The 25,964-nt window shown below is 43.9% G+C and overlaps 1 protein-coding gene across 2 annotated transcripts in view; it reads right to left on the bottom strand.

Annotated features, from left to right (window-relative positions):
- The window catches only part of LOC138503501 (embryonic protein UVS.2-like), a 235,899-nt gene that overhangs the window by 103,396 nt on the left and 106,539 nt on the right, over positions 1 to 25,964 (bottom strand). For both annotated transcript variants that reach the window (XM_069623283.1, XM_069623282.1), the window contains 4 exons: positions 24,127 to 24,305; positions 20,741 to 20,825; positions 19,555 to 19,682; positions 1,005 to 1,120 (listed from right to left, as the gene is read on the bottom strand). In XM_069623283.1, coding sequence (XP_069479384.1) covers positions 1,005 to 1,120; positions 19,555 to 19,682; positions 20,741 to 20,825; positions 24,127 to 24,305 — 508 coding nt within the window. The remainder of the gene's footprint in view (positions 1 to 1,004; positions 1,121 to 19,554; positions 19,683 to 20,740; positions 20,826 to 24,126; positions 24,306 to 25,964) is intronic.

A 25,964-nucleotide genomic window follows, 5' to 3' on the forward strand; every position in this document is an offset into this window, starting at 1 on the left:
TGAGCAGAGGCGAACAAACACTGTACCTTCAGGGAGAAACCCATGTGTGGAACATTAAGGGATTAGCTTTCACCATGCATTAAAAGGCCTTAAACACTCCCGTTTCTCCTCTTCGCACCATTGATCATGCAATAATAATTTGATTCATACCCCTGGTATTATATGGTCACTTGTGCATCTTAAATTCAGCTCATCTGTACGTTCTGTGCCCACCTTGGTACCCTTCAGAGTTCCTAATTCTGCTCTTACAAGCCATATATTGTTTGAAATAAAAATAGCAGTGATTCCAGCTGGGGTGAATGAGACCTCAACAGCAAGAAATTGTTCTGAGTGACCCCAACATGTATGAGTTAGATGTGGGATCCTCACAGCCACCAGCCACTTAAACAACATGCGCCAAATTACAGAGTTTTTTCACTGGTGCAATTGCAAAGTTGCACGGTATTAGCATTAGGTCAAAGTTTGACTTATTTCTAAAAAACAGTGGAACATATTAGTAAACCATTGCACCATAACACGTGCAGTTTGGCATGTTATTAATATCAGGTCAAAAATTGCCCTAGTGCAAAAAATATATATTTTTGATGCATTTTTGCACCAGGGTAATATTTGTCCTAGTGCTAGTACCGTTCTGTATTATCGCTAGGGCACATTTTACGCAGGTGCAAAAATGCTGTGAAAATGTATCGTTTTTGCAGGAAAAAGGTTTCTGTAATCTGCCAACTCGTGCGTTTTATGAGGCTTGTTCGCCCTTTTTTACATTATCCCTTCCAACCTCTTTAAGAAATATTAGAAGTTATTATTTCATTGTTTACATTTGCAGCTATGAATGAATCAATGAAAAGGCTTGTTTTGTACTTTATATAGAATTGCATTGGTACATACGTTTGTTTCATTCAGGTTCTGTCTCATTGCTAAGCACGGTCATGCTAGTAAAATGTGAGAGGAGGACTTCTTTCCACACACAGGCAATACAACTCAATACATTCATTAATGTGTTTTACCTGACCAGCCGTGATGCGGATTAACCAAAGGCAGCTGCCGCCAGTCGCCGGTAACACTGTCCTTGAGTTGACAGTGATAGTTCCACTCGGCTCATTGAGCACAGTTCTGCAGAGATCTGTAAGAAAAAATGATTGCATTGAGTAGAACTGCCAAGGAATGCATCTCCTCTTCCGGAAGTGCATGGGGGATTTCTGGGTGTCTCTGGTAGTAAAGAGCAGGTCTTTGAATAAAGAAGAACGACATAAGGGGAAACATCTGAACTGGAACTAGTGAGCATTTATGCTTGGAAAGAACACTTTCATGGGAGAGGGTTTGTATCATTGCTAAAGATATTTGACACTTTGTCAAAGATTATGCAATAACTATGTGAATGTGTGATGTTTGAAGGCATGTACTGCACAATATCAAAAGTGTAGCTATTTCCACCCGACAAACCAATCTATTTCAATGCTAGAGACCTTCTGTCAGAAGGTGATGAATCCACAATACAAGACAAGGAATGGCAATGACCCCATATTATTTAATACAAAGTCTATTTATCCAGATTTGTATTCTGTCAATTTGGTAATTTGGGATATCATTTACAGTTAATGGTGAAATACTGGTAAGAATTTAAATATTAGCAATTAATTCCAAGAACAGAGAAGTTATAGTTAACCTGCTGGCAACTTATGAAAATAATGCTTCCAATGGCTGACCTCAATAACAAACCTGATCAGGAATTCTTATCTAACAAGTTAAACAGAGCCTTCATCCAATGACAGGAGAACAACAACTCACAAGGGAAGTCACTCCCTAAACATTGTCTAGACAATGAATGCCACTATAGATCTACCAATCACACCCTTTTTATTTTTCTCATATCATATGCTGATCTCCTCAAAACAGATACCCCTCTTCCACATGACCACAATCTTTCCAAGCAGTTTCCTTATGTGGTTGTCACAGGAAGCTATCTTCACCCCCCACTTGACAATATCCTTACTCCCAAACAAATTATTTTGGAAAGAGTTATGAAAATCCTTCCACCAGAAATGCCTACAAACCTAAAAAAAAAAAAAAAAAAAACTTGAATAGCAATGACTCAACCTAGCCCTACGCGTCATGGAAAGGGGAAGGACATTAGAAAGCAAATGTCAAAGCTAGATCATTGCCCACCAGCAGACTCCTTTCGTTTTCCCAAAGCATGCTTGTGCCTTCAAACCGAACTTTGACCTTGCACATGCAATGCATGTGGTTCATTTTCCTTTACCACATGCTCATTTGGCCTACTTGTTCTGTGATTCATGATGCTTCTAGGCCGTTTCAAAGAATTTCAAGTGGGAATGATCACAAGCTTCCATTAAATCAAAAATCTATTTGTAGGAATAGTGCACCTTTAAAAAAAAGGAAGCCTACAAGGCCATGCATACCAGGATTTTTCAGATGATTCCGGATATACTTGCATGGCCTGGAGCTCTGGTTCTGCTTTTCCCATCGAAAATACAATAGTACAAAACGCAGAATGCAAAGAAAAAACAAACCTACTCTATGGTGCTCTCTGTCTCTCCTATCTTTTCTATATGCTTCTCTATCGACTATTATGCTCTCTTCACTAAATCTGGTAGGACCAAGTTTTAAAGGATATACTGGTCTTGAACCCACGCCTCTCTATCGCTGAAACCTATACCAGTGCTTCCTCCAGGCAAACCCTCACCAACATCCTCTTTGTCGTTCCCTCGCCAGACCTATGGACTCAACATATGGTCTCTGTGCTTTCTCCTTTCTCTTCTTCTCCCATTGAAGGTGGCACGCCGTGGGAGGCTCTCCTGGCCTCCTTCCACTCCTCTAAGGTCATCATTAATGTTTACTTGAATGGTACCATCTTGGTCCAATGCCCTCAGGCCAACCTTCTCCTCTTTGATAGAAGCTTCCTGTGCCTCATCGATTTCCTTTCTTCTCCTGCTGTTCCCTCTCTTCCCTCCATGGCTTTCTTGCCTCCTCCTGCTGTCTCCTCCCAGGCTACTTTGCCCTCTCCTCCTTCCTCCTCCCCTCCCTCAGGCTTCTTCTATACCTCTGCAGGGCGTAACTCTGATTTGTACCCCTCCTTTGAAGTCTTTCAAGGACGGCAACCGTCTCCATATTGCCACTCTTGCTCAGCTGTCAAACACTCCTCTGATATCTGCCGCCTCCTCGAAGAACTTGACCTCAATGTTCTCTGTCTCACCGAGACATGGTTCACTGCCAGCTCTGTCACAAGCTTTGACACTCTCCTCCCTGATGGCTACAAGATCCTCTGCGTGCCCAGACCCAACCATTCCAGAAGGGGTATAGCCCTGATCTTCCCTGAGTGGATTCCTGCCTCTGTCATTCCTATGCAGGCCTACTCCTCTTTCGAATGCCTCGTCTGCAGGCTCTCTCTCTCGCCTAGCCATTCCCTTACTGTGGCTACCATCTGTCAGTCACCTGGTCAAATCTCCTCCTTCCTCTCTGAGTGGGCAGACCTCTCCTCTTCCCTCCTGGCCTTGACCACTCAACTCCTCCTTCTTTGAGACTTTAACATCCACCTCAATGCCTCCTGTTCTTCCTCTGGACTCGTTCACGACCTCTACAACTTTCTCACTCTGGATGTTATGATCTCTACAGACCTTCGCCTTTCTGTCCCTCTCACCACTCCTCTCTCCTGTAGTGATTATTTTCTCCTTTCCTCCCAGCTCACTCTCACCACCCCTCAGGCCAAGCCAACTCCAGTACTTCCACCTACCTTCTCAGTTATCCGACCCATGAAGTGTTTGTCAGATGAGGAATTCGCCAACAATTTCTCGTCCTCCCCTCTGCTCCCCCTTCGGCTGACTCACACCCTGACACAGCCCCTTCTCTTCTCAATTTAGCTGTATCTGATACTCTTGATGGTCTTGCCCCTGTCATGAGGATCTGCTTGAAGCCGTACGAATCAGACCTCGTCACCCTTAAACGTGAGTGCAGGGTGGCTGAGAACAAAAATGCCGTGCTTCCTGTACATCTTCTGACAAACTGGCTTGCCGCCTGTTTCAAAGGTAATACCGGCTCTCTGTCCGCACCAAGAAGAGAGCCCTCATCCAAGCCCGCATCTCTGCGGCATCCAACAACTCGGCCGAACACTTTCAAATCTGCAAGGAGCTGGCCAATCCTGCTGCAATCTATACCTCTCATGTCCCCCCCCAGGCCCTCTGCATGGCCCTGGCTTCTCATTTCATCTGAAAAACTCATGACATCCTGTGCTCTCTCTCTTCCTCTCCTCCTCCTCCCTCTACTCCCCGCTCTTCCTCTGGCCCTTCTGTGGTGACCTCCCCTCCCTCCTTCTCTGCCTTTCCCCTGTTCTCCCCAGACAAGGTTTCTAGACATGTCCGATCTATGAAAGTCTCATCAAAACATGTTCTCCCCTGTTCCTCTAAAACCATCAAGGAACACATTGACACCCTGCTCTTGCTTTGGCTGACTTCTGCATCCACTCCTTCAACACTGGAGTCTTCCCTTCCCCCTGAAGCACTCCCTTGTGAACCCTCTTCTTAAGAAACCCTCAGCCGACCCCTCCTGCCCGGCTAACTACCATCTAATCTCCATCAATCCTTTCTTGGGCAAACTCCTGGAAAAGCTGCCCATCTCCCATCTTAATCTGCACACTGAATCAGTTGGTTGTCTCCATGACCATCAGTCTGGCTTCAGAGCTGCCAGAAGCACGGAAACTGCTCTCCTGTACATCTGTGAAGACCTGCTCTCCAACCTTGATTCCAATACCCCCTGTATCCTCATCTTACTTGATCACTCTTCTGCCATTGATACCGTCAACCATGCCATCCTTCTCAGTCATCTCCATGATAACCTGGGTATCACCGATCAAGCCATGGCTTGGCTGACCTCTTTCCCCTCCGAGGTCCAACTAGGGACCTTCCTTTCCTCTATCTCTCGCTCTACCTGTCGTGTTCCCCAAGGGTCTAACCTCTCTCCCTGGCTGTTCAACCAATGCCTGCCACTTCTTGACCACCAAATTTCCACTCACTGCCCCAACTTTCGGTGCTATGCGGATGACAGTCAGCTCATTTTCAGGCTCCCTTCTGCCATCTCCTCTCCTTCTCTCATCTCTGACTGTCTGTCTGCTATCCAGGAGTGGTGTGCCGTCAACAATCTCTGCCTTAATGCCAGTAAGACAGAGATTCTCCTTATCGGCACATCTGCTCCCTCCTTTCCTGTCGCTCTCTGGCCTTCCTCTCTTGGCCCTCTTCCTGCTCCCATGTGTGAAGCTAAAAACCTCAGGGTCACTTTGACTTCACACTCTCTTTCTCTCCTTATATCTATGGCATCTCTAAGAAGTCACACTACCAGCTGCACCTGCTCAGAGATATTCTTCCTTTCCTCTCCTTCGCCCAGAAGCTCACTGTCTCCAGAGCTCTGCTTCTACTTTCTGCCCTCTGCAACTCATCCAGAAGAGGACTACGAGACTTGCCCTTGGCCTCAAACCCAGGGATCGTATGTCTCCAGGACTGAAATCTCTTCACTGGCTCCCAGTGGCTGTGAGGATTAAGTCCAAAACCCATGCATTGTCCACAAGGCCTTCTGGGGCCTCAATACCTTCAACTCTGTTCCTAAATATCTTACATCTCGAGCCATCGCTCATCCGCCTCCAACTCCCTCAGGGTCAGTCGCTTCTCCAAGCAATGAGTTGGTGGTAGATCTCTTTCTTCAACTGGGGCCTCCCTCTGGAACAGCCTTCCTGCCTGCCTGAAACTTGAACCATCTCCGGTTCCGGAAGCACCTCAAGACCTTCCTCTTTGCTTCTGCTTTCACTCCTCTCCCCTGCTGAACTCCTGACTGAAACTGCACTGGTCACATGGTTACCCCCTGATCTCGGGCCCAGGTCCCCTCCCCCACCAGCTGCACTGCCTCCCGGGCATCACCTGCACTTGGGTGCTGTTTCCGTATACCTACAGTCCCCTACCAGCTCTTGACACTTGATGTATGCACTTACCCCTGCACTTGCCACAAGCTGGCCACACATTTCACCTATTCTTATTTATTAAATGTATTTTACTGTTGATCCTAAGTATTGCATTTCCCCGTCCCCCTTTACCCCTCTCACTTTTCCCTTTCCCCTTCCCCTGCACTTGCGCAATCTCAATGTCACCTAGTAAGATTGTTGTCTTTGTATTCTCTCTGTTCCCCCTCCCTTGCCGCATCTCGCCTTGAAACACGTGTGTGTATAGGCACGTTACTAATGCCATATCATATCATAACAGTTTGGGCTTTTGTGTAGGCACAGATAAGGCAGAGTTGTATTAACTGGCCATTGATGATAGCAGGTGCAAAATGGTGCGAGTACCTGCACATGTAATAGCAGTGCCTGGCAAATACCAACACTATTGGCTTTACCAATGCTGGTTTTTAACAGGATTTCAGTGAAGGACACACATAGTGCTTATAAATCGAGTGGCTGAAGGTAGACCTGGTTAAGGCATTTTTATTACATCAGTAGTGTATTCACAGCTCCAGTTAAGTCATTAACTCTCAGAAAACTGCTTCGAAAAAACACTGGCAGGCACTTTGAGTGCAATGTTTGTTCATAAGGCTTGATTAAAGCGAGCTCAAGAGTTCCCATGCAGAGGTGTTTTGGGCAGAAACTGGGTGGGAATGGCCATAGGGATTTTCATGGCCATGGCCAGTCAATGGATGGGCAAATACCCAAACAACATCTACACGTTTTGTTCCCCTCCTCATATGCCAGTTATCTCTATATGTACTGTAGTGTAATACTTTGGGTGTAAAAGTATCAAAAAAGCCTCATAATAACCAAAATGAAAATAGGTTCCTTCACCCGAGCCAGCAGTGGTTTAAGTGGGTGGGAAATACATGGTAAAACTAAGTTGTTTTAACTACAGAGAGCGGCAGATATATTTAACAAAGTGCTGCACTCGTTTCACATTGTGGAGGGTGTTTCGCGCTAGACATAGATGGAGACCTGGCGCTGTGGAGGGGCAGCGGCAGGAACATTCTTCTATAGAAATTGTAGACTTGAACTAATGACCATATCAAAAACAAAATGAAATGAAAAGAAAACGTTATCAACATTGAGGCAGCCCCAATAGACAGCCTTGTTGAGCTGCCACCTCATAATTATTACTTGCACAAATAGACAAATCAGAGTCACATTTTCACAAACTATCTACGGAACCACATACATACAATTAGTCTTGCGCACTCAAATGTTTATGTTTCTTTCAATTATAAAACACACTGAAGAACCAACTGCGTCTAAGTAGCACCAAAGTAAAGAACGTGCAAAAAACAAAAAAAATACCTCTTTGTTCTTTATGAAGAGTTAGGATTTGAGTTAATCGACTGGTTACTAGGGGTAAAGCATTCTAAAGCCGAGGGGCAACAACTGAAACGCTGTGACCGCTCCTAGTTTGGCACAGCCCCTCTTGGAATTCACAAGATCCACCACCAGTCTTGCATGATCTTCCTCTGGAGGAAGCCATGGGTGCAGCGACACTGGCACAACCTAATGGATGCGCAAATAATAGCGCCTCTCATCAACAGCACTGTATACAAATCGAGTTATTATTCCTCAGCAACCGCAGTGCCACTTTTTGAACGCCTCGCTGGGAGATGCTGCAACACAGCACACACAGGGTGTGAAAGGACAATATTTGCCTGCTCAAGCCACCAACATAAAGTGTAGGCATGGGAATGGCCCTTGCCAGTCACAGCCCCAGTGGTGTTAGCTGACCATTGTTGGGAGCAGGTGCAAAATAGTGAGAGTACCTGTACATCTCATAACAGTGCCTGGCAAAGGTTTAAAACGAATGCCACAGCAAAAAAATGCTGGCTTTGCCAATGCTTGCTTTAAAATGGACTTCAGTGGCTGAAAGCAGGCCTGGTTGACATGTTGTTTATTGCAACAGTAGCTTTAGATCTCCAATTAAGTAATTAACTCTCAGAAGACTGATTTGAAAAAACATTGGCAGGCACTTCAAATGCAAAGTTTGATGGTAAGGCTTGAATAAAGCAAGTTCAAAGAGTTCCCACGATGATGTGTTTTGGGGAGGCAGAGGCATGAATGGGTGGGAATGGCCACAGGGATTAGGAAAGCCGTGGGCAACCAATTTGTGGGTACATAACCAAACAACACCTACAGACTCTGTGTCCCTCCTCATATGCCATTCCTCCCTTTCTGTATTCCAATGCAGTAGTTTTGTCTTATGCACCTAATATTCCTAATAGTCCAAACTAACAACAATGGACAACCACATCCTAATTGACTGGGAAACATTGGATGCATGCAAGGTTGCTACAAGGCCCAACCCAATGCAAAGTACGTAAAAACTATATCAAACAAGTGGAAACTGTTTAACAACCTGACTGATGTATTTATAAAGTGTAAAGAAATTGTGTTTAGGGGGCTCTGTGAATTTCTTCCAATATTCTCATGCATTACCGGGGGTCAACTCCAAGTGGATAGTATGAAGGGGTGGGTTTCTCTCGATAAACATTTAACAACATAGGTTATTTGGTTGTAAGGTTTCTGATAAGAGAGAAAATTCCTGTATTGTGTGGCTAACACACCCTACCTTGCAACAATATTATAGGTATAGCATTCGTATTGCTTCAAATTCTGTTCCATGGGATCTCTTTCCACACAAGAAACACATTTCTATCTCGCATCAGAAATATTCAGGCATGGCAAAAACAAGAACAGAGGGACAATACATGCAAATCATGTACAACAAGAATGGTTCATTGAAACATCACTTGCTCTAATCCTCCAAACACACATTAAAACAACATATTCTTTTTTACAGCATCCCTCCTGAATCTTATGAAAATGCAAGTCAGGTTTCACACGGACCATAGAATTACACAACAAACACAGAAAGGCTGGTCATGTAAGGAGAAAGACTCATTTCAAATCAAGACTTCATGAATTTTACCCAAAATGACATGCTGGTGCTAACGAAAACAAATACCCTAGAGTGACGCCAAGGAAAGCCAATACAAAAAGCCTAACACATGTCATGGGGCAATCCAGGAGTGAGGTGACGAAGGGGATATTCAACAGTTAGCGTTTACTACACTCTCAATAGCGCAAGATTATGATATGAGTGGCTGCTTTCATGAAACGATTCTCCAGGGTAAATATCAGAGATGAATGAATGATCACTATTGATCATAGACTTGACCTCAAAAGAAATGACAGAATGCCAAAACATAATAGTCAGGATTATATGGTCAATCATGGTACCATCACGTAAACCGTTGTATGTGGCTTTGCCTAGTATATCTGGTGGCACTCTGCCACTACATTACATGGAGGCCATTTTCACATTGTACTTTGTGCATATATGGGCCTAGTTTATCCTTTCTAGGATCGCTTAGGATAGGTGTAGTAATGCCATATGCTACCTAGTTGGTCGTCAAGTAGTTCTTTTTTAGGGCCCTTCACTAGTTTTAGGTTGAAGTCACGCCCCATTATATGCAGCGGAGTGTTCCTGTGGTAAAGTACAAAACAAGCTCAATAGATTGAATGTAAGCCAAGAAACGCCCCGTTTCCTTGTAATTTGGAGCCCAATAAAAATTGATTAACCACAGTGATGGAAAGTCGGTATGATGTTTGACTTCAATTTGGAGATACTCTGTATTATTATGCACTTTGGTTTGAAGACAGATAGGGATATCATGCATCACAACCCTGCAGCATTTCTGCCATGTCAGCTTGGGATTGCTGAGCTGGCAAATGAAAAAACGACATCTCTGGTGAAGATGGCTGTGGACCAGGTTTCTCGCATTAAAAATATGTGAATAGAGTCGACTGAGTTGAGAATATCAGCTTCACACATTTTGTTGTTAAAACCAGTCACGTTCCAAGAGACATTTCTAGTTTTGTCTTGGCCATCATTTGATGTTACCAAGTGTTGCACGTCATAGACCATGAGCCTCATTAGATGTTTGGCGGTAGCCTTGCCAGTAAAACCAGCAGGCTTTGCCAAACTTCTGGAAATTTCTGGCGCCTGCGAATGCGCAATTACCGGGTCATTACGGACCTGCTGGACCTGGTAATTGCCCATTTGCGGGCGCTGGAAAAAAGATGCTCCCCATTCCCATTCGGCGCTATAAGGCTGAATAGGAATGGGGAGGTTGGATGCACCGGCACCGTTTATAATGGTGCCGGTGCATCCGACATGCTCGCAGGTGCCGTTCTGCCGACCTTGCGGGCAAAAAGGGACCCGCAAGCACAACTCATAGTTGGCCTTTCTGGGAACTACGGTACCGGCATGCGTTCCGGTACCATAGTTCCCGGACCGGCAAATTTATAATGAGGCCCCATGTCTCGCACATGGGGGTGTGGGCTTGGGTTCACAGACGTTGCAACAGCCAACGCTTGGAGTTCGGCCTACTCGCACGAGTTGTCGATGGGTAACAGCTTTTGGAAGCAGGGGTAGAAAAAGCTACCAGAACAATAAAATGTCTGAGTTGGCAGCGATTCTTCGTTAGATTGGAATTGTTAAAATAGTTAAATATTCCAGATCACTTTAGAGTAATAATTATACAGTCAGCATTTAGCTAGTTGTTTGTTTTTCCAATTCATCCAATTCTTCTTACAATTTGGCGACCAATGGCTGGTCCTATGATGGAGGTATTTATCCACTGAGCCACTTTATTAATCAAAGAGATAGATGGTCCTCGATCAGTGGAGTGTTGTGCTGGTTCATGCTCAATAATAAATGATACAGGAGCAGACACAAGAAACATATCAAACGTGGCAGCCATTTTTGTTTCATCTAAATGTGGGTAGCAATATGGTGGAAAATTCATTATTTTCTTGTTCTCTGTAATGGAAGCGTCAAACAGGCATCCTGTGTTGTTGCAGCAATCTACTACCAAAGCTACACAGGCATCCTGTGTTGTTGCAGCAATCTACTACCAAAGCCACAGGTAGTTCTGTTGTACACTCGCTGGCCTTCTGAAGGGTGGAGATCTACTTGCCCTTTCTGCTCTCACTAGCTATAGGGGTGTTGTGGCAAGCAAGGGAACTTGCAATATTGGGCTTGTTAGCCTCTTCTTTGTGCTGTTCACTTGATAGTACCCCCATCTTGCTATGCCTTAATTTTCTCTCCACTGCGTTTGTTGGAGCCTCTAGTTCACCCCCGACTTGCCTTAGGTATACATTACGCGTACCTAAATGGTGTGTTTTACCTGGAGCAGCTTTCAGAGGCAGAGAGGCAGTTGCCTTTCTCTTCCCCATATTCAAAGGCCACTGGAACATTCTGGTGAATGATAGCGCTATGGTCTGGTGGTGACAGCAGATGTCCCGTCTCCTTGACCTTGTCTTGTGACTTTTATCGATCATGGCTGGTCAAGCCCCTTCTCGCCTATCTTATGGACTTTGCAGGCCTTGGACACTCTATGGTCTTGCAGGCATTGAGGACATTCAAATAAAACACTCAGGAGTCTGTTATGGCTGAGAAGACGCATTGCCAAGTAATGCAAGCAATGCATTTGCACTGCCCGTTTCTCCAAAGTAAACAATCAAACATTACACAGGCTGCTACGTGAGCTACTACACAGCCTTAAGACTGTGCCTGAAGATTTAAATTTAAAATGGACAATTTACCCTTTTCATCTTAGAGCACAACGGATGAGGGTTGAGGTCGTAGTTTTAAAAATGATAAATACCAGAGACCCAGAGCTATTCACAGGACCATGGGGAACCTGGGTCTTGGGGCTAAGTGATGTGTTCGAGCCCGAGCTCGGCATAGCTCCAGAATTCATCCAAAGGTCCCCTACTCGGGTACACATCACACCAGCAAAACTACCCATGTCAATTTACCACTGCGCTGCTCTCCCTTGTCACTTTCCTTGACGCAATTGATGAATGGGTCTTCCAATGCAAAAGCCAGTAGTGGCAATAGTAGAGACGGGGATATGCCCAAACCACTTAAATAGATCTTTATGTATATGTCAATGCTATTCTCTCCTCTCTTAACATTATTAATTCTATACCATTACTTTTCACACACACCAATTTGTTAATGTTAATCTCAAAGGTATTTGTATCGTGCACTGTCACCACTGGAGGGGGTGCCCCGGCACTCTGGCAGATCTGAAAAGGATGGGGCGGTTTAGTACGGTGCAGTTGGAATAGGAAAGTGAGAGTTGTAATTTACTGTTGGCAGCTTCAGTTCGGTTTGCACCATTCACTGAGCTTAAGTGTGATTTTCGGTTCAGTGTGACTTCCCATGTGCGGTTGATAGGGGTTATGTGTTAGTCTGTTGTTGCAGTGTGGTGAAGTAGGTGCGTATTGCTGTGCAGAGATGTGGTTGTATGGGTTTCTGTATGGGAAGTGTATGCGGAAAGTTAAGGTTTTACAGTTGGGTTAGCAGGTTTTGTCTTTGTGTTTGTGTGCTTAACATGTATGATTATCCTGTGTGTTTGGTATTGTGGTTTGTCTGTTTAGTTGGCGGACATGTTGAGGGGTGGTAGTTTCCTCTGTGTTACTCTAGTGGTAGGTCTACCTGGCTGATGCTGGCGTGTTCTCGCCCCGGGTTGGTGATGATTGGGATGGAGGGTTCTGGTCACTCTCTGCTTGTCCTTTGCAGGCTCCTTACCTACCTAAGTTTCCTAGGTGGACATGGGTTGTTGGGATGCCCTCCCCCCATCCTCCGGTTAGAGAAAATTAAGTTAGGGTCATGGGTTACACCTTAGGTTCTTGTTTTCCGTTGGGTGCATGCTTCCTAATAGTGTCTTCTGGTTCTGGAGCAACAAGCCAAGTTTTCAGCAGTTTCCTGAATTCCAGGTGATCCCTTGTGCTGCATATGTTTTTTGGTAGGTCATTCCAGGTGCTTGATACCAGGTGAGAGAAAGATGATCTTCTGAATTTTCTTTCATTTTAAGGTTTTGGTTTTAAGCGAATGTTGTTGCTTGATCTGAGTGGTCTTGTCAGACAGTAGATGGTTATTCTCTCATTTAGGAAGTCTGCTCCTTGGCCGTGGATTGTTCTGTGTGCTATACAAATTATTTAGAACTTTATTCGCTGTTTTATTGGTAACCAAATTAGCATTTTCAGTACTGGGGTAATGTGTTCTCTTCATGGTAGTTTGAGCAGGAATCTGGCCGCTGCGTTTTGGATGTGCTGAAGTTTCTTTAACAGTTGCTCTGGCATTCCTAAGGATAGGCTGTTGGCGTAGTCTACTCTGGACATGATGAGTGCGATGATGGTGAGTGTTTTGTGGGTAAAAGAAAGGAATGGTAGGGTTCTTTTTACCATGTTTAGGGGGAAGAAACATTTCTTGATTATGGCGTTTAATTGTGGCTTGAGTGTCAGTTCATTGTCCATCAAGACTCCCAATTTTTTCACTATTGTTGATAGAGTTGGTGTTCCAAGTTCCGTTGGCCATGGGATGTAGTGATTGTTTTCACCGCTTTTGGATATGATAATTATTTATGTTTTGCCCGGGTTGAGTTTGAGGCTGTTGGTGTTCATTCAGGCCGAGAGTTCTTGTAGGCAGTCTTCCAGCGTTGTTTCCTTCCTCTATATCTTGTATTTTGTAGATGTTCTGTGTGTCATCAGCATAGTTGTAACATGCGAGGCCATGTTTTTTTAAAGAGCTTGATTAATAGTGCCAGGTATATGTTGAAAAGCAATGGGGATAAGGAGGATCCTTCTGGTACTCCGCAGGTGCATACTCTTTGGGTGGATTTGAAAGGTTTGATCCATACAGTTTCTGTTCTGCTTGTTATCCATAGTGGGGCTAGTTCAGTGATTCCTATTCCTTCCAATCACCCAATTAGAATGTCGTGGTTGACTGTGTCAAATGCTGTGGAGAGATCTCAGATTAAGAGCAGTGCCGTTTCCATTCCTATCATTGTTCTGAAGCCTACTTGTGCTTGATCCAGCAGTAGGTTTTCTTTTATGAATTCTTGTGTTATTCTGTAGACGTATGTTTCAAGTAGTTTTGCTGGGCACGGGATGTTTGCGATAGGTCTGTAGTTGGAGAGGTCCTCCATGTTTCCTGCTGTGTCTTTGAGTAGTGGCTTGATGTATGCTGATTGGAATGAGCTCTGTACTTTTCCTGTTGAAATTGATTGGTTGAAAAGGTTTCTGTAGTATTCCATGGGTGTTCCTTGAGTGAGGAGTGATTTGTGTATATCTGGTGGGCAGGGATCCATGGGGAAGCCTGCTTTGTTGCTATTGTTTACAAGCTTGCCGAATGTCTCAGCTAATATTTGGGGGACACTTCGGAGTTTGTTCGGGTGATCCTCGGATGGCTGGGTAGGTTGCATGTTGTAGTTGCTTGGTCTGCTTTGTATGATATGTTGGATGGTGGCAATTTTGTTTTTGAAGTAGTCTGCAAGGTCGTTGCATAATTTCAGTGAAGGTGTTGGTGTGTCGCTGTAGCCAGGGGGCTTTCTCATTTTGTTTATGATTTTAAACAGTTCTTTTTGGGTGTTGGCGCGTTGGTGATTCGTTTTCGTAGTATTTCTTCTTGGCCTTATGGATTTCCCTTTTGTAGGAGTGGATATGTTGTTGGAATTGTAATAGGTATTTTTTTTCCTTTGTTCTAGTTCAAGCTTCCTGTTTTTTTCTTTTCATCGCGCTGAGTAGCGGTGTAAACCATTTTCTGTTGCTCTTTTGCACGATGGGGTAAAAGGATTTTCCTTGGCGAGCTCGTCTATTGTTCTGGTGATCTACTTATGCAGTAGTTCTGTTTTTCTGTCAAGGTGAGGTTCATCCAGAGTCATTGCCGGTGGTTTGTTCATTTCCAGTAGTTCTACTAGGTTGCTATGTTAACGGTCCTCCAGTTTCTTTTCATGATAGTCACCAGTTTGTCGGGTTTTTTAGTTGTTGATGTGGCAAGCATGATTACGAAGAGGATGATGAGGTGGTCGTTCCAGAGGATCTGTATTGGTGGCACCATGGTGATGAGGTTTTTGTTTGTGAATATTGCATCTAGTGTATGTCCCACTGCATAAGTTGTTACTTTGACTAGCTGATGTAGTTTCATTGTCCTCAGTTGTTTGGCTAGTAATTTCTGTGTGTTAGTGGTTTCTTTGTCATACCAGATGTAGAAGTCTCCAAGGATTATCAGGTGTTCCTGTTCTATGGCTAGGTTGAAGATGGCTTCAGTGAAAGAATCCACAAAGTTTGCATCAAATGTCAGTGGTCTGCATCGCAGGAGGAATTTGAGGTTTGTCTTTGGGTTTGCTGTTAGGAGAAGGCTTAGGGATTTGCAGTTTTTTATGGTTAGTTGTTCTTCAGTTTCAATTCTCAGGTGTTCCTTGTGCCAGTCCTGTTTTGTTTTTCCTGTTCGCTTGTGAGCACTTGAAGTTGCCAGGGAGGCAGTCATGGAAAGTAATTTTGTAGTTGTCATCTAGCCATGTTTCGATTATGAATAAGATGTAGATACCTTTATCGCACAGAAGGTCATAGATCTCTGTGGCTTTCTTGGACATTGATCTGGCCTTGATTAGGTTGCAATGGATCGTTTTGATGAGGTTAGGTTTGTTTTTTGATCATTTGGTTCTTTAGTTGGGGTGCTTCTGTGTTGTCATAGTTCAGTTGGTGATCCGCTGAGTCTGCTTCATTGTTGAGGCAGTCTGTTAGGTTGATGGTTGGGTTGATGAATTCTTCTGTTTCATCGTCTTCTATGTTTTGATAGGCTTGCTGGTGGTGACCTAGTGTTTTTGTGATGTAAGGAATGAGGACTTTGGTTTCATACCTTTCTATTCTGGAGTACTCTCTTCTTTTTGCGGGGTTCAAATTGGTGTCGGCATGTCTGGATCTGTTGGTGGCATTGGAGTGTCGAGGTGATGCGGGTGTTGTGAGGTACAGTGTGAGATATAGGGATTTTTCTCCTCTCATGTTCTTTGTTCTGTTGGTTGTAGTATTTGTTGGGGAGTGTTCTGTATTTGCGGTGGTTTCTCCTGGAGGGTGAGGGGGGGTGTGGATCTGTTCTGTTTGTTCCTTGTTCAGATTCTCTTTGGTGGCGTCCAGATCTGTTTCGGGGCATTTTGTGGTCCTTGGTAGTAGGGTTGTTAAGGTATTGTGGTTACCAGGGTGGTAGCCCACCTGTAAGGCCTTGTGTGGCTTGGCTGGATTTGGTTCATATCCTCTTGTGATGTGGTAGCTCGGTGTCCTCTATGGGTGGTTCTCCAATTAGTGGGTTAGGTTTTGGTGTTCCTCTAACTATGGGTGGCCTGTCTAGGTGGGTTTCTGGCAGGGTACTATGTGTTGGGAGTGGGCGGTGCAGTTGGATATGTGCACAGGGTGACTGGTTCCTAGTTAACTTGGGGAGTGACCTGGCTACAGGTACTTGCTTTCAATGGTTTTGGGTGTTCCTGGGTGAAATGCAGGCCTAAGTTTCGCAGATGGCAGGCAGTGGGAGAGCACTCCTAGATTTGAGATCACTAGATAGTGGGAGAAAAGGTCTAGGTGTCACTGTATGGCAGTTAATTGAGATGAAAAACACACCCAGATTCAAGACTCTTAGATAGTGGGAGAAAAGGCCTAGGTTTCTCAAAATGGCAGTCAGTTGAGAAATAACACACCTAGATTTGAGATACAGAGACAGTGGGAGAAAAGGCCTAGGTGTCACAAGATGGCAGATAATGGAGACGAAAACACACTTAGATTTGAGACTCATAGATAGTGGGAGAAAAGGACTTGGTTTCACTATGCAATGGACGTTTCAATGTGTGCCTGTAAGTTGGGTGTACACTGGGCTCCTCAGAGTGTGTCCTAGCTGTATATGTTTAGTGGGTGAAGTACTTACTGCAGTGGTGGTGGTTTAAGATGGGCTGAGCGTAAATGTGGCAATCACTACCATTAGTTCTCCCTACATTGTCCATTGAGGCAGGTTGACGGCTGTCTGGTCCTCTTTGTCAACTTGTGGGTGCTATCTGATGCTGCTTATGCTGTTCATGGGTGGAATTGCAACCACCCAAGAGAGTCGATTTGGGAGCAAGCAAGCTTGTTGGCAGCTGCTTGATGAATAGGTGGGGCTTGTCACTGCAGCTGGATATAAGCTGCTGAGTACTGCTTTACGTGTTGCTTGAGGTCAGCGTGGGGTGGGTTCAGGCCAGGGTATAAGGGCCCAGTGGGCTCTTCTGTTTGAGTATGTGTGCAGGACTTGGGACCGGTGGCAGTGATTATCGATAGTACTTATTGGTGGGTGGTGGCCTGCTTTCCCTGCTGACACCTGCAGACACTTCTCTGGGTTGATTCTTGGCAATTGCCCTTTGACTTGGGGACCTTAGCCGCAAGGGCTGCACCGGCAGAAGGCTGCACTAGCACTCTCGGTCTTGCGAAGATGTTGGACCAATCAGGGCAGGGGGGAGCGGTAACACATAGGAAGCCACAGGGGAGACTGAGGTGACCAGGGAGCAAAATACAATTTCAAATGCAAAGAAAAAAAAGTCACAGAAATGCAAAAAAAATACTTTTTCTTTCCTTAAAAAAGGATGCATGGCTAAGGCCACCAGGGACAACACTTATCCCAAGCACCTACGGCTGAAAAATGCTGTTGGTGCTGCAGAGAGGTGCCTACACCCTCTCACAGGACTAACCCCTTGTTCTGCTGGCCAATGGGGCTACAGTGGGTGGGGAGGGAGGAGGGGGACAGGGGAGCAGGAAGTAGGGAAAGGGGACGGTGGATTCAGGTGCGCTAGTGCACACAAATGCAAAAAAAACCCTTCTCTTTCACTTAAAAAAGGATGTGTGTCTAAGGCCACCAGGGACAACACTTACCCCAAGCACCTGCAGTTGTAAAACGCTGCTGGGGCTGCAGAGAGGGTCCTACACCCTCGCTCAGTACTAAACACTCGGCCTGCTGGCCAATGGGGTTATGCTGGGTGGGGAGTGAGGAGGGGTGCGGGAAAGCAGGAAGTGGGGATATGGGGCAGTGGATACAGGTGCACTAGTGCACACAGATGCAACAAAAAAACCTTTTCTTTCCCTTAAAAAAAGGATGCGTGGTTAAGGCCTCCACGGACAAAACTTCCCCCAAGCACCTGCTGCTGAAAAACGGTGTTGGCTGGAGAGAGGGTCCTACAACCTCGCTCAGGACTAAATCCTCGGCCTACTGACCAATGGCGCTACAGTGGGTGGAGAGGGAGGAGGGAGACGATGGATTCAGTTGAGCTAGTGCACACAAATGAAAAAAAATTGCTTTTCTTTGACTTAAAAAAAAGGATGCGTGGCTAGCAGCCAGGGACAACACTTACCCCAAGCACCTGCAGCTGAAATTACGCTGCTAAGGCTGCAGAGAGGATCCTACACCCTCGCTCAGGACTAAACACTTGGCCTGCTGGCCAATGGGGCTACGGTGGGTGCGAGGGAGGAGAATTTACGTAATTCATTCTATACCATTACTTTTCACCCACACTCATTTGTGTTGAAGCACCACCTATATGCCAAAACTAAACTGGACATAGCTATAACAATGTAGTAATGTCAGGCTGTGATACAAAATATGCTTTGAAAAAACAAAGTCGCCTGCGTTGGTGAAAGGCAACCTATTGCAAAACATGCTTTAGGTGGTAACTTGGGGCATAGATAAGAGTACATTTGCAGCAAATGCTGTTTTGTGAAGCAACTAATCCAGAAACATTTGTCAAAGCAGTTATGACTTAAATACTGCCAAACTCAAATACCGTTACGGAATTTGGTAAGACCCCAGTGACAGTAATGGTACGCATGATTTAGAATTAGGCGGTCCCTTCAGTTTCAGAATTTGGAGTCTCATTAGACGCCACTGGCGATTGCATATTAGCATCAGTTTTCCCCAATTTCGAGCCTCCTTGTACTCCACTGGGGTTTCCATATTAGCACACACAGTAATGGAGTTGTGTTGTGGAAATGCATTCCACACAAAAGCATGTGGATTTGTCGAGTTTCAAGATTGGAACCCTGAATTTGATGGTGCAGTAAAAGTGTGAGTAATCACATTACCAGCGCTTTCTCTTTTACCACACTGTCAACCACATACTGAGGCCCTCTGAGTAGAGTTCGGAAGAACATGTACAACAGTTTTATGGTGAGAAGGGAGTTGTGTGACATAAACTATGGACGTTTGGTTTGCTGAAGTGTTGTCATGGAATGTGCAGGGAGGTTATGCCATCAGTGAAGGTATTGAAGGGGGTCAGTTGATGGGGATATAAAGGATTAGCAGAGCTCATATGGTTTGAGACCTATCGAGTTAAGAATACATGCTGCGTACTCTTTCAGCATGGGACTATCATTACAGAGAGCTTACGTGATTAATTGATAAAGGATTATGAAAGAATGAACTATCAAATGACCGAATGCATGATTGACAGTACAAACAAAACAATTTCTTAACATTTTTGAATCTTGAACCAATTGTGTGAAATATGTTAGCAGACAAATGCTTGGATTCTTAACATCCCATGGGCGCTTTAGATGCCAAGGGCCTAGGATGCAGAGTGGATGCACAACAGTTCTAACAGTTTAAGGATGGCAGTAAGGGTGATCTAGCTGAGCCCTCAATAAGTGGCACCGGGCAAGAAAAGGGCACTTACTGCAGCTGTAGAGCTTGTTGATCTTGGCTATATCCAGGTTGCTCATTCCAAACCTTTGACCGATGGGGACATTAGGGTCAGGTTTTGGGATGATTGTGTCTTGTCCAGCCGTATTAGTCAAGGCATTTCTATTGCAAAGAAGGAAGATCAATAAGAAAATGCATAACCCTTAAGTGATTAATACCAGTTTGTACAAAAAGCTTGGATTGTGTAACATTTTATAACTATTAGCATTCTGAGCTATGTCAAGACGAGCAGTAAGGCTGTCTACTTCACTATCATCTATACTGCCATACCCCCCAGTGTGACGTCATGAAGCCCAGTAGATTTGAGGAAGAGTGACACTTCTAAGGAATATTACCCTGCTTCTATTAGGACAACACACTTAAAATGCAACATCAACCCCAAAACCAGATACAGTGGAACTGTGTGAATGTGCTAACAGGATTATTTCTAGTTGATTTAGATGATCTCTTGCTAATAAACGGAAGCTTACATCATTGATACGCCAACTGTTGACATTATATCTGAGAGAGTTCTAGGATATCTGCCTATGCATAAGATAAATTACTGTAAAAAGTGCCAGGATCTGAGGGCTCTCCTAAAGCTCATGTGATCACTGATGGGTCGTAGATGGATGAATAGGTTGCACAGGCCTGCACCCTGGAAAGGGAAGAAGTGAGCACCAGACATGGCCTTACCACACGTAAGAGAATGGCATAGAGGTCTACCAGGACCAAAGAGTGTGCTGTGGCTGTTACAGTGGAACTCCAATTTCCAGAAGAGTGGGCCAGTGCCATAGCACGAGGGCTGGGCCTAGGATTATCATTCCAGCCTCTATACATTCTACTTCCCTTTCACTAAATGTCTAACATATGCCTCTTCTCTATCACTCTGTCTACACAGTGACCCCACCCCGTAAATGCCCCGTGTATTTTCTCCTTTGCTAAAAGCCAACTTTTATTTTTATAGAGAAACGTTGGTTCCTTGAGTTTGCTCCCTTCGTCACTGCTGCCCGAGATGAGAGAGAAAAAGAAACATGCGTCCATCCCTCAAAAATCAGCCAGGACACCAGAATGCTTGTACTCTCTGTATCAGCATGAGGACCCACCCTGTGATATCTTGCTACACAGTTTTGCGTATTTCACACATTATGCCTTCCTTCATCAGCCCTGACGGTCATTACCTGCCATAGTGCATCACTGAGCCGTAGTCATAAGCAAGATCCAGAGTGTTGGCGTTCATCTCCTTGTTAAAGTTGGGCTGATCACCTGAAAGGAACAGTGACAGTGACTGTGATAAACAATTGGAACTCAATGTCTGGCTGCATATATACCCTACTCGTTGTTCAGAGATGATTTCATGTTTTCCAAATAAAGAGCAGCATTGCCGGCACACCACCTTGACACATACGGGTTTTACTTTTACAAATACTTAGTATCAGTGGCTTAACCTTTTGGAGGACATGTCCTTAGAGCAAAGTAATTGAAAATGATGCCCCGGTTACATGGAATCAACTGATCAGTTTGTGCTTCCGCCTATTTTTTCAAAATGAGGCCGTTTCCTAGTCATCCCATAAATGTAATTATAGGATCTTTTAAAAAGCATGTCCTCCCATTTTAGCACTGTTCTTGTTGGTGATGTTGAGCAACCCATGATACTGCAGTGAGCATCTTTTCATGTACCCTTATTTCTGTTTTAGTGAATCCTATGTTTTCAGACTGAGGCACTCATAGCCAGTGTGGTGTCCCTTTAAGTGAGACACAAGGCAGAGTGATGTAACTCTGCAATGTATACTGTATAATAAATGGGTCCGCATCAAGTGCGCTCGTCAGAGCATGCATGGATCCCGGACGGCAATCAGTGTCCTCTTTGTCATCTGTGGGGGCTGGTGGGACTCAAGGTGCAGTAGGCCTCACACGAGGGGGCCATTCTTACAGCCATTACAAAAATGGGCAGTTTGCATCTGTGTTGTAAACCCTGAAAGGGTGCACAGGCATGTCAGAACATTCATGTGTGGTGTGGACTGCCCACAACACAATGTGAGTGAGCTTTACATGAAAACGTACACCACCATAAACAAAGTGCTGTGTAATAAAATAGACATTGATTAATACCAGGAGGAGTTTTTGAGGAAAGGAAGGCTGCACAAGATGAGTCAGATGGCAGGACCGGCAGAAAGAATAAAGAAGACTATGCAGGAAGTGGGAAAGCATTCCACAGGATGGGGTCATTAAGCTCTCAACAGAGCACAACTAGCTTGAGGCGTGGAGAGGGAGAATGGAGGGAGCAATTCAGCAGAGGGAAAGATCCGAGAGACGACAAAAAGTGGGTTGAAGATATTTTAAAATAAAAAAGGAGAAAATAAAACGGAAAACATAACTAATAGGGAAGCCAGCAAAGACTGAAGGCAAATTGCAAGTAATGAGAGGAGCAGGTAAAAGATAAGGGTGAGACTTTTAGGTGACTGAAAATTACAGTGGAATTGCTAAATATTATAGTTAAGTTAGAATCAACAAGAGTGGGCAGGAGTGGATAGATAGAATATGATAGATAGTCAAGATGGAGGGACTGAGGCGACAAGTTTGATTTGACAAACACTTCAGGCAAATATGGCATCAAGGAGACATTGAGTGAATAAAGATGAAGAGACAACGATCTGCGAGTCATTTGCACGATAGGAAGACGAAAGGTGTGCTGAGAGAAACATATATTTGGAAAACAATAAGGGGACATGCATGAATCCCAAAGAGATCGTGGCGTGTAATCAAAGGCTCCAAATCAACAGAACTGAAGGGCCCACTGGAAAAATTACCTGCCAGCTTTCATACAAAAAAAACTTCACACTGAAAATGGGCCAATTTAGGCAGACTGTGGGAGTTCTTATCTGTCTTTACAAAAGAAAAAGCAGCCTTTTAATTCATGGTGTTGGAAGAAAATCAAAGGCCCTTTTCACATGAAAAGCAGGATTAGCAAATACTGAGACGAAAATGGCTTTACATGTGTGTATTGATGCATGTAATCCGTTGCCCCTTTTAGATGTTAACAACATCCACCACTCCAACATGAGGTTAAATTAAATTTCCTTAGAGTGAGTAAAATATGATAGAAAATCCCATGGTTATTTAAATGCTCATGCATGCTTTTTTAGCTGTGTCAGATAGTGATCTAATAACCGGCCCTGTCGCACCAGGAAACATAGGAGTTGTATGCTGTTGTTGTTGGTTGCTCTATTTTAGAAAAAGTTGTTCATTTTTGTTAAATAAGCACCAATGAAGGTTGAGGCCTCCATACATTTGGTGGATTGAGGGACAGCTTCTCTCCCAGCCTATCCCTATTAGATTGGTGTTGCACCATACACTGCCTAGGGATAGGCACCCCTGTGTAGGGACAGGGTGTTCTTCCAACAGGATTAGATAGTAACACAGTGTTGGTTTCCCTTACCTGCATTCGTCCCAACCATTGCTTTAAGATATTAGCCTGTATTATTATTTCTCCTAAAGAATCATTTGTATTGTGATACAACACTGTTGATATAACGGTTATGGAATGAAAAATGCCTATTCTTACTTTTGAATTGCCCTGATGTTTCACCTTGGATGAAAATACTGAACAGAAGAACGAGAGGAGGGTGGAGCAGGGGATACATACTGGGAATGTAAGTGGAGTTTAGAGGATCAGCGGGATTGACAGTAGAACTGGCTCACCATTAGTAAACAAAGAGAGAGAGAAAGGCTGAACAGAAATAGAGGAGATAGAGGAGCCATGATAGTAGGCGTCAAAGTGGGTGAAGGTGGCCAATTAAAAAAGACAAATGTACAACGCATCTTGCGAAATACAGTAGCATTGTGCAGACTTTCTTACAGACTTTTGTGAAAACAGGCCCAACTATTGATATAGGTCATCTGACATAACACAGGCATCCATGTTGCCAAATTCTACTCATTTCTAGGAATAGGTTAACTAAAATGTACCCTTTTGTACTTTTTCTGTTACCAAACCTACCATAACAAATTGAAAAGGTGTCCATAATTTTTAATTGAGGAAAATGAATCTACCCAATATAGAAGAAATTAAATCTCTGTCCAGAAACCTCTTGATAAAATTAATCCAGACTGAAACAGTTATGTATAGTAACAGTTGACTCTTATTGATTGGTTTTCAGTGGACAAAATCAATAACGATCCCCAAACAGCGGAGAATCTGCAGGAAAGCCATGTAAAGGGAACTATATGTGAATATCTAAGTACACAAGCACTTTCCAATCTCTGTTTTTATTCACCAGAGTAAGATGGTCTCATTCATTCTACAATTATGCTGATATACATTATTCTATTGTGTCTAATCCCCATACTCCCTGCTTCCAATCGCTCATTTCATCCTGACTTTACTTAATTGGGTAGACCATTGAGGTGGGGGCAAAGAACTGGGCTTGGATGTCGCTGGGAGTTGAGGAATGCATCCTCAACATAAAACCCCATGTTTTCCCGCTTCAGATACAACTTTTATCTGTGGTCACCTACCGATAATATGAGCCTTCCCAGAGTAGACTGTTAACCCCTGGGGTTTTACCTCGGTTGATGTACTGCCACCTAATGTTGATATAGTTGTCACGATCTTTGCGGCTATGCTCATGGTACAGGCCCAGGTTGTGCATTAGTTCGTGCTCAATGACGCCAATAGAAAGACAGCCGTTCTTAGACAAGGACAATATCTGACTTCCACCGCCTCTTCCTACCGTTGAATAACATCTAGAAATAGAGGAATCATAAAGAAATAAGCTCTAAAATATACTGAGACCACTGGTGAAGAGAATTGACAATGGCTTTACAACAGTTTAAATGACTTTAGATCTAACAATTATGTGCATGTTTATTTGGTTTTTACAATTCACAATTTGTGATTTTAACAAAAGTTGGTATTTTTATTTGTTCAACTTAATTCTATACAGTGATATTAACAACATGCCTCAAAAATATTTCTCCTTCCAAAGTTCATTAAAATGTTGCCTTTAGTCCCATCTAGATTGCATCATTTCTCACGTGTTACTAGTTTTCTGAAAGTTTACTTGAAAGCTGCTGTTGGCAATTTTCAACCAACAATGGCAACTAAAAGCACAGGACACTTGCATCTTGTTAGCCAATGATCAGGGGTTGAGTCTCTTTACTGAATGACCAACGTTGATTGAGTCTACTGCAAAACCTTAGGCAAGCATCATGCGTTTTTTTAAAAACCTGCTTGTGATATGTTTGAATTTTTGACTTTTGTTTATTAGTAGATCCATCTGATCTGTGTTTGTTTAGTGCGTTCTTCCTGTGTTCAAACGTTGGAAGTATCGTAAACGAGAACCCAAATTCGCTGATGCACTGTGAGTCAACATGAGATGTAGAGACCTTGGTGAATTTAACAATCTCTGACAGGATTTATATAGTCCTATTTGCTCAAAGCGTCATTAGTGCATGGTAGCATGGTTGGCTGAACATGCTTGGAGTTCTTGTATGGACTGTTTTTGGTAGCAGTAGAGCACACTGCACATATTCCCAGGTTATCTGTGTCTGGCATTAGGCACCATGTGTGATGTGAGCGGCCAAGACCTGAGAAGGGCAATGGCGATGAAGACCAGGATGTTAATCCATCATCTACCTTTAAACCACGGATCTTAAAATCCTTAAAGTACATCACAATGCCCTCAAGAATGTCAGAGGTCCTAAAGGCAATGTGCAAAAGGCTGAATTCCAAGGAGGTGTTCAATTATGCCTACCAGCCTGCAAAACTGGCCTGACAGAGATCACATAAAGCAGATTTTTGGGGCGATAGAACACCCCCTCTAGACGACTGGACACATGAGCCAGAGTAGGGACATGAGAGCCGAAGTGAAAGGGGAACATTACGCATCAATATTAGTCACAGATCCTTTCACTACCCCAACCCCAGGTATTATATAGAAACAGAGGTAAGATACCCTTTCATTCAAGATACCTCAGGCAAACTGGTATTGACATTCACCTCTGGTAACATGGATTTTTAACTGAGTGCCTGAATTTCATAGAAGCAAAGTAAGGGTTCATCTTGGAAGATCTTAATATTTGAAGTCAAATGGGATGGGAACCAGGAACACGTCCAATAGGCTTGGCAATGGTAACACTTACTTGCACTTTGGGACATGAGTAAAAGTTTTAAGAAGGGTGAGGGTGTAAAACCAGATATTATGCTTGCCTGTTATGTTATCATTAGTAATTCATTTAATTCCTATTAGTGACATTAGTTATCCATTATCCATATTATTAAGCCACTTTGACTATGCATTTTGCTAGAGAAATAGGCCTTGTTATATGAAGGACCTTGTTTAGACATGTTTACACATATGTTATTATGTATGCATTTAGACACACGCATGAATGTGCACTTAC

The sequence above is a fragment of the Ambystoma mexicanum genome, chromosome 11, assembly GCF_040938575.1.
Source record: "Ambystoma mexicanum isolate Mex_15411 chromosome 11, UKY_AmexF1_1, whole genome shotgun sequence".
Classification (NCBI taxonomy): domain Eukaryota; kingdom Metazoa; phylum Chordata; class Amphibia; order Caudata; family Ambystomatidae; genus Ambystoma; species Ambystoma mexicanum.